Source organism: Limulus polyphemus, unplaced genomic scaffold (genome assembly GCF_000517525.1).
Source record: "Limulus polyphemus unplaced genomic scaffold, Limulus_polyphemus-2.1.2 Scaffold1607, whole genome shotgun sequence".
Taxonomy (NCBI): domain Eukaryota; kingdom Metazoa; phylum Arthropoda; class Merostomata; order Xiphosura; family Limulidae; genus Limulus; species Limulus polyphemus.
Window position 1 is genome coordinate 101,654 of NW_013667217.1, and position 9,722 is coordinate 111,375.

Sequence of the window (9,722 nt, forward strand, 5' to 3'; positions counted from 1 at the left end):
TAATTAGTAGTTACAGGACTTCGATCTAATTCAGTGACATACCTACTTAATTAGTAGTTATAGGACTTCGATCTAATTCAATGACATACCTACTTAATTAGTAGTTACAAAACTTTGATCTAATTCAGTGACATATCTACTTAATTAGTAGTTACAGGACTTCGATCTAATTCAGTGACATACCTACTTAATTAGTAGTTACAAAACTTTGATCTAATTCAGTGACATACCTACTTAATTACATTGTAGTTCGACTAATTCTAAGAATATTTCTATACCATCATTTCTACATTTTTATTTGAGTTATCTAACACTTACTGACATTTTGTTAAATGTTTCAAAAATAAACTAAATATATGTATATTTATGTCATGATTTTAAACACAAAGAGGATATAAGATAATAAAAATGAAGATATATGTTAAGCCTAGTCGTTGAATCCTCACAAAAAAACATTTTCATGACAAGATGCAAGAAAGAAAGTCTTAACACCTATATCATAGAATATGTGGGAATTTGAATTCTTACTAATATAAGGAACAATAGAACGAATGGCTAGGTTGACAAGAATAACAAATAATCATAGCTCCAGAGAATGATATAACAGGAAAATGGAAAGAAATGGTTAAGGTCGTTAACACTACTAAGTGTAAAAAGTCGTTTGGCTAATGCGTTGACCACTTTGATTTCAAAGATTCTTTCATAATTTAAGATTTTTTTAAAAAGCTGATTTCCGTTATGTTCATGTCACACCTAAGTTATAAATTTGTAACACTTATCATGAGAATATGATTTGCGTTGCAAAATTGTTTGTAGATTTCATTTCGAATAAACAAATAACTCATAAGTATTTATAACCAAAACTCAAAATTTCTGTTTATCCTGTAACTATAAGTGGTTTCAGAAACGTTCATTATTTTTAAATAAATGAAGGTTTCAGTGATATCTTGACTTTAAGTTTAAAGCGACAGTTTTGATATATCAAACAGTCTTGGATATCTGTATATTCACACAAGTTAGAAACATTTACTTACCGAGCAAAAACTTTGCCAATCTCATTTTTGAGCAGCTGTGTATATTAAAAGCTTTCAGGTTATGTTAAAGACTAAGCACTTTTTCCACTCTAAAGCTTCTGCCAAAACCTAAACTGTCACTCACTTTTAGAACTACGCGAAACAGGAGTAAAATGAGCAACGGTATTTTGATAAGCAATGCCGGATTTTCCATCAACAAAAAAATCAGAGGTGCACGCGTTTGAAACTGTTTACTTATGTCAGAGGAAATTCTATTAGTTTTTGAACAAGAAAAAATTACACTGTAATTAACTAACTATAAATCTCAGAGATATTTAAAAGAAATTGTACACATTTCTCGAAGCGTGGATAAATAAGATTTATCAGATGCTTACCTTAATTACAGGTTCTTAATAATTCTTCATACCATTGTATTTCACTAGTTGGTATTAGCAGAAGGGATTTTGGATTGATAGAATCAATGGGTGAGCGTATATATGTTGATAAGAGTAATTTATATACGAAACACTATACAGAAAAGAATAGATAGATTTTTAGAATACTACTTGTTAATCTAAAACCACACTAACATACCACACTAACATATATACATACATATACAAAGCTTTAAAAGTTCACGTACATGAAACAGACAAACTAACATGATAAAAGGTCACGTACATGAAACACAGACAAATAAACATGATAAAAGGTCACGTACATGAAACACAGACAAACTAACATGATAAAAATTCACGTACATGAAACGCAGGATATCCGGAGTGTAATATCAAACGGTATTTTTCTCGGGTATCAGATATTTCAGGTGGAAGAGGCAAAATCACCTGCCGTAGTCGTAATTCATTGTTTTAATTGTCAGCGTAACGGTACGTCGCAGTACGATGTGGTGTAGACCACCATAATTCATTTTGTCCAAAAGAACATGAAAACCCTATGTGCTGTAATTGTAAACAACAACACACCGTGAATTACAAAAGATGTGCAAAATATAAGGACATCAAAACGAGAATTTACAACATACACCATAACATCAAAAGCACAGAATACACAATACTTGTAAATAAATCACGAACAAAAATCAAACACAAAAACACCACTTCTGTCGACACCAATAGCACAGCCCACAACTTCATTTACACAGTCTACACCTTCATTTACTTATGCAACAGCAGTACGTTTGCAATCACACACTAAACAAGCATATATAATCCAAATAAACAAACAATCACAATTGAAAATAACTACTGAACAACAATTTAACGTAACTAGAAATCACACAAATATTCAACCAACAAATATCCAGCACTCAGACATACCAAAAACATCAGTAACATTTCCTACAAATACAGAAACAACCCTATAATATAAGCAGTCAAAAACACATTTATCGATTTCATCAGAGAATATCAAAATCAGCAGTACATCATTACTCTACTTATCGAAATAGCTAAGAAAACATTTCACACCTATAATTACTTACATGATTCACACATTCCCGAACTTTCTCCTCACCTAAAAATTCAAGACACAATACAAAAATACCCGGGTATAGTACAAACAAGTCACCTTTAACCAGATCTTACCATATCACCTGGATTAAGGTATCAAAGGTGTATTTATGTGAATTACGCATCTGATGAACTGGTCTACGAAAAGTAACATTTGTCAGTGAACTGTGTGTGGACTATTATGCGATCAAACTAACTGAAGTGGTGAATACAACTAAATGCTATAAGTTTAAAATTCATGGACATGACCCTGAATAGGGTAAAAGGATTAGTGTAATTAATCTTAATATTTATGCGCTAATCTCGTGAATTAATCGTGTAGCATTTGTTAGTTAACAAAATAGGTATAGAAAGCACTTGACCCTTTCAACAACACAACCAAACAGATTTCTTACTTTGATCCATTTTTCCAATAAACCGCCGATTGGCTTACTTAGATTTTCAATATTAAAAAACAGTAAACGTTATTTTTTTTATCATGAAGACATTTTCAGTGAATATTTTCTGTGTAGAAGACAGTCACTTTTGGGGTGTAGATGTTCTGACTAAGACAAAAGTCAATCTACATAATGATTATGTTTCAAAGTTCAGCTACGATCATCGAACCATTGACTTTATAAATGTTATGCAGTCTCTGCGGTATACATGCAGCTAAACTTACATCTCTTGTATCATAAGTTGCTTTGTGTAACAGTATTGTTCTGATCATGTATACCATAGTCAAGAAACATAATATTAATTACTTGCGAATTGCTATGTTTTCTGATTATATTAAGTTTTAAATGTAAAAAGTTTAATACACAAGAATATTTTAAACAGTTTTAATTCTAATGCTGTTATTTTACTGTGATAATTGCATACCCTAAGAAACGTTTCGGTAATTTTATATATTTCAGATAATTAAAACTGTCGTTCTATTGTTCCGAAATCAAGAGCAGAGTGTATTTGTTATTATATCACACCCTCTTAACTTCTTGTTGGGGTCTATAAAATAACAATGAAGTAAATTTCATTTTGAAAATAGTGTTTCAGGGAATATGTATTTTTGTCATTGTTAAGGAAGTTTCATGGATACAGAAGACAAGATGGGCGTTACAGAAGAACCCGGATCCAAAGTACAAACCAAGATGATTCCCATCGTTGTAGCTTTGGGTATAATGTTTGTCGGTATATGTGTGGCAATGCATTTATTCAGCAAGTAAGTCTTTCACTTTTGACTCATGAAACATGAATTTATCTTCAGTGTTGCTTCTTTTTTTTTTTTTGCATACATATAGAAAAAATTGCAAAATCATACGAAAAAACATCTTTCATCAGTTTTGTAAAACTTGTCCATTGGACCAATAAGATATACACAGTTGTTTTAATGTCTCCATTATTAATTTCAAAAATTTCGATTACATTTTCCACTTAAACAGAGAAACCGATCTTGATCTCCCTGAAGTACCTCGAGTTTCATTAAACCTTCAAATAAGTAGGTAGAGAGACAGACTTGATATTTTTGCGAAATTCTGTGTAAGTTTAAGTTTTATTTTACCTCGTGGCTTTAAAACCAAAAGTGAATAAATATTCAGATACATCTAGGCTTCTCTGTGGTTAAGTTTTCTAAATAGATAAGGATGATAAGTTAGAATTACTGATGGTGCTCAAGTAATTGGTGGATACAATTTTGGAATTGTTGCGTACAAAACCATTATCGAAGCACAGATTGAAATATTATGTTTATACGTTCTAAAAAATTGTATTACAGAAACAGTTAATTTAAAAATATATTTATTTTTGCTACGAAATGTTCACTTTAGTAATGAGATTTTGGAAACTACGCGGTCCTTTTATAGTCCTGATGATAGTAGATCTAAGTTACTTTCTTATTTATCTTTTCTTGATAGAGCCCGATTCCGGAACCAAAGGACTATCTTCAATTCACCTCACCCTCGTCTGATGCACATCAGGGTTAGCCGAAATCAGAAAAGCGGCAAGCGACGCACGAGCCTTCAGGTTACCGACTGTCGTCAGCTTAGTAGTATGAGCTCTCAACCTTCCCTTCACTCCTCACGTTCTGGTAAAGCATCCTTGTCTAAACCTATTAGTTGCTATTTTGATATACTTTTACATATATAAGAGAAGTGGTATATTGTCTACCAATACTCTTCATTTTTCCTCCCATTTGGCTACAATTCTTGATTTACACAGTGTAATATTCCATCCTTTCCTTATATTATCGACAGACAGTAGTTTGTAAAGCCTAAGAGAAAGGAAAAAAAAACACAATCGAGAATTATGTAAAGATACAAATCGTGCATGAAGTCGTAGCTAATTTAATAAGAGTTAAAGTTATCGAACATTTATAAGATATATGTTTTATGACTTTAGTATATTTATATGACTAACATTTATAATGAATGCAACATATCATTCAAATTAATAATCATAATAATAACATATTGTAGTTGGCCTGATTTCAGACGAAAAATACAGCAAGATAAAGTAATATGTTTAGCTTGCTTTAAGGTGAAAAATGCAGTAAAATAATTTAAGCATAGTTAGGAACTCTCGGATTTGGTTGACCTTGCAAATATTTATATATTACATTGCTTATCTATAACTTAATATACTTAAACATAGCATTTTCAATAGTGATAAAAAAAATTTAACTTAGTTCCGTTATTATTTTTGAAAGTTAAAATATCAAAATGCATACAATTTTGTATGTAAGCAATTTGAATAAAATAGTAACGATGCGTAAGTGCTGGAATCTTATTTATTGTACTTAATAATAAAGCTTGTACTTTTAAGTTACTTAATTTTAATTTGATGATTTGGCCAAAGAAGGATTTTACATGGGATGAACTAAATGATGAGAACATTGGAGATGAAATATAAAGAATACTAAGAACAATAAACTTTAAACAAACTAGAAAAGCCAATCTAATGTCTTCCCCGAACACCTTGTTCAATGGGATTTTCAAAATACACCAGAATGCAAGAGAAAGAGAATGGTATTCAAGATAGTAGAAGGGACATAAATTAAACATATCTACTTCAAAGACAGACACTTAACACATTATCAACTTGAGACTTCTTCGTGAGAAACTTGTTTTGGAGCATAATCAACTGTGACCTTATCATACTTAGGACAATTAATTTCTGCGTTAGTAAATTTATTCACAATAACAAAAACATGACAGGTACTTTTTGGGCCAATATGATTTATTCTTCGACACGGTATATGCAATTCCATGCATTGTATGAGCCAAAACCCTATTTATAATGGCCCCTTCTAATGTTTACATATACAGAACACATTGCGATTTTACTACCTTTGATCTCTGTGATATCAAAGTACAAATACCGAAAATGTTACTTTCAGTCGTGAGTTTTTCATAAGGTATCTTTTTTAGCAAAGTCTCCTATCGATTGGTCTAAATATAGGGGAATGGCAGGCCAAAAACCCTAATTCTGCTACCTAACTTTCCGGAAGCTCATAGACAAGAAACTCCCTAAGTGTCATAAATGTAAAAAGGAGTTTAATAATACACTCATTAAAGGATGCTAAACAGAGATTAAATCACCCAGTTTGTTCTACACTCAAGTTATTTACATATCGTGTTCCTTCGTGTGAGGAGGTTATTTTTCTACTGCCAAGTTAAATTTAATAAGAAATTGGAAGCCAGTGGGAAAAGCTTGATTGAACTAGGCCTATTTTAATGCAATATTTTTTAATTATATAAATAATGTGCGTACTTGAAATGTTTTGATTTGGAAATCGTACATGTGAGTTTGTTAAAAGGAAAACTCCATTTTATTTTTTCGAGTCATTCATTTCTCATTTTCGTGGTCGAAACCATCTTTGTTTCGTGACTTTTGAACAAGCAACCGTCGAAGCACAAGTAAAAACAAAATGATGTAATACCTGTTAAATACTGTCAATGTGTTATAATTATTTTCCCCGAGAAAGCAGTACTCGTTGCAATGGAGAATAGTTCATTAATTCTTCGGAAGTGAATATTACATTATAGTTTTTATTTTTAGAAACTCAACAAGAAAGTCAAGATCCTCTCAACTATTCAAACAAGAGCACCGGAAGCAGCGTAGTTGGTACCCCAACATCGCTACCATTGTCTTCTTTCGATGACGCCAACGCAGTCAAAAAGGTGTTGTATAAGATTTCATGTAATAAAAAAAAATTAAAATTCAATATAGAAATTCGCGTTTTTATCTTCAAGATCTATTTTTAAGTTTGTCTATCATGTATTTTTCTTATGTTGCATCTCAAGTATAGCTTCATAAAATTGAACAATTATATCTTATTGAATTTTCAGCAGTATTTATTGTGTTTTCTTTTTAAGTAAGATAGCATTTTATTAGCTGTAAAAGAACAAGAAGCTGACAGGTATTCAGCAACGACAGTATTCTGTTTTTGTTCGGTCAGTAATATCTCTATTCTACTTGATTCTATACTGCATGCAAAACATTTGGTTTGACCTTTATAGTGAACCAAAAACAATCAAGACTAGTGTAATAAATAATGCAGACAGGGATAATTATAGTTTATTATTGATTGTTTTGTGTGCAGACATTTCTTAATAAATACTAGCTTAAAAGGTTTCATTTCAATTTTATATCTAATTAAATGTTCTGTATATTCGGACTGTAATATAGCATATCTGTTATTTAGTGATATGTGTCTTCATACGCGGGCTTAGACCTTCAGTAAAGAAAATATATGTGTGCTAGGTAGTTATATTGACTAGTATTAAATACGTACGCTCCACTGTCCACTTGAGAGGCCCCTTATGATTTACAAAGGCCTCAGTGTACGGATCACATCAAGCTCCTCCATTATCCTTAATTATTTATATAGCTATCCCAAGAAGGGTCCCTACCCGAACAAAAATCACGTTAGGGCCGTGAGCAAGCACTTGTGCCAAGTTTAATCCCGCTAACTTCTGAGTGAGGGTCTCAAACATGAAACACCCGGGATGCAGAGGGAGGTGCGCAGAAACACAAAATCTGATGCCAGATTCAGGTTAAGCGACCTTGAACACCCACTCTTGGGTGACTTTCGGGGTGCGTTTTAGCCCTCTTGGTAGGGAGTTACTTCATATAAATAAAGAAACCCCTGGTCACTCATGGCGAATTTTAGCCCTGATATGTTTAAAGCTGTGGTACGATTTCGTGGACAAACAAATGCACAACGTGAATTAGCATAGGATAATTTATTTAGGATACAAGGAAAGTTGGTATTTAAGCTAGTTCTGGGTAAGTTCATACCATGTGTTAACATATACAAGTTAGTATAGAAGTGAGAAATTTATTTTTTCTAATTTCATCTGCTGTTGTTGTTTGGAGACAGAACCAGCAGGGAGTTTTTAAACTTGTTTCGAATTACACTTGCTCGTTACTCATTTATTTTGTGCGTGATTGGGTAGCTGGACTTCTTGGACTGCTAACACTATACTTGAACCGTAAACTGATGTTTAACTCTAAATTATATTATAATACTTCTACAATTTTTTTTTTCTGGTCAGGGGTCAGTTAGGAGGACCAAGGCGGACGTAGAGCCGCTCACATTAAGCTACACAGTTGTGCCTAGCGGACCAAGCTCACCCACGATTATCATTTCGAACAAGAAAAGTACCACCTTTACTGCATAAGCCCATTCGACCAAAACCGAGTCTGAAAAGAGAAGATTTTTTCCAAATTGTATATAACGCTATCAAGATTTCTACTAGCATTTTATGATTCAATTTAAAGATGATCTTCAGTCAACCAGACCCCTTTACAAGTTACCATTGTGAGATACAGGTTGGAAAAAAACTGTTATAAACTTTTTATTTGTAACCGTGCAGTGTCTCATCACTTTAGACACGTATACTAAACAAATCATGTGCAATATTAAATACCGTGCAGTGTCTCATCACTTTAGACACGTATACTAAACAAATCATGTGCAATATTAAATAAATGTTATAATCTACTCACTAGGTAGGATTATGTATGAAAAACATTTTTTTTAATGTCGTATTTTAGGCTATTTATATCTTATGTACTTTTCACTTAATCCATTTGAAACAATAGTAATATTATATGTAACCTTACGAACTACTAATGTTTCTACCATTAGGTATTTATTTCTTATTTGGCGAGTTGGCCCATTATCTTTTCTCTACCAACACTGCTTGTTATTTTCAATTAATCGGTTTGAATAAAAATTACATAAACTTCACAAATACATCGGAAATAATTTTATAAATGAAAACCTTTTACTCCTCGATGGCTCAGCGGTAAGTCTGAGGAGTTATAACGCTAAAAATCTGGTTTCCATGCCCACAGTGGGTAGAGTATACATAGTCTATTGTGCAGTTTTGTGCTTAGCAAAAAGGTATGAAAGAGAAAGGAAGAAACCCGTTTTCTTGAAAAATTAGTATATATTACTCATAACTTCATGTTTAATATATTTAAGTAAATAATAACAATAGATACAGGAGAAGTAGCGTTTCTCCAGATTTGCAAATTGCTGAACAATCTTAAGATAAATTTACTTTTAAAGTTGTGAAAATTTTTGCCGTGGTCTTCTTGAAACAAGAGTAGATATTGTAATTTTTGCACTACAACCTTTCAGCACCTTCGCCGAAGCTTTCCAAGGTATGCCTGTAGAGGGCTCTGGCCAAGGAGCCGAATATTTGAAATGAAAAAAAATTAAAACTGTTTTGTAAATGTTGAAAATTTTCCAAAAAGTAGATCATACTTGTTTTTATACACTTACGTGGTTTTGTAGGCAAATAAGCTCTATAATACACTCTCAAACAGATACATGCACGTATTTATATATATATAAATGTGTGCGTGTATATACGCATACGTACAGGTATACTTGTATTGAGTGTCCTGTTAGTTTGTCTGTGTTTCATGTACGTGAATTTTATCATGTTAGTTTGTCTGTTTCACGTACGTGAACTTTTACCATGTTAGTATATCTGTGTTTCATGTACGTGAACTTTATTATGTTAGTATGTCTGTGCTTCATGTACGTGAACTTTATTATGTTAGTTTGTCTGTGTTTCATGTACGTGAACTTTATCATGTTAGTTTGTCTGTGTTTCATGTACGTGACTTTATTATGTTAGTATGTCTGTGCTTCATGTACGTGAACTTTATTATGTTAGTTTGTCTGTGT

At 32.3% G+C, this 9,722-nt stretch overlaps 1 protein-coding gene across 2 annotated transcripts in view; it reads left to right on the forward strand.

The window, feature by feature from the left end:
- The window catches only part of LOC111086984 (multiple epidermal growth factor-like domains protein 11), a 98,454-nt gene extending 89,689 nt beyond the window's left edge, over positions 1 to 8,765 (forward strand). For both annotated transcript variants that reach the window (XM_022391984.1, XM_022391985.1), the window contains 4 exons: positions 3,602 to 3,740; positions 4,432 to 4,604; positions 6,575 to 6,696; positions 8,074 to 8,765. In XM_022391984.1, the coding sequence (XP_022247692.1) occupies positions 3,602 to 3,740; positions 4,432 to 4,604; positions 6,575 to 6,696; positions 8,074 to 8,199 (560 nt within the window). In that variant the 3' untranslated portion in view covers positions 8,200 to 8,765. The remainder of the gene's footprint in view (positions 1 to 3,601; positions 3,741 to 4,431; positions 4,605 to 6,574; positions 6,697 to 8,073) is intronic.
- Positions 8,766 to 9,722: the final 957 nt, after the last annotated feature.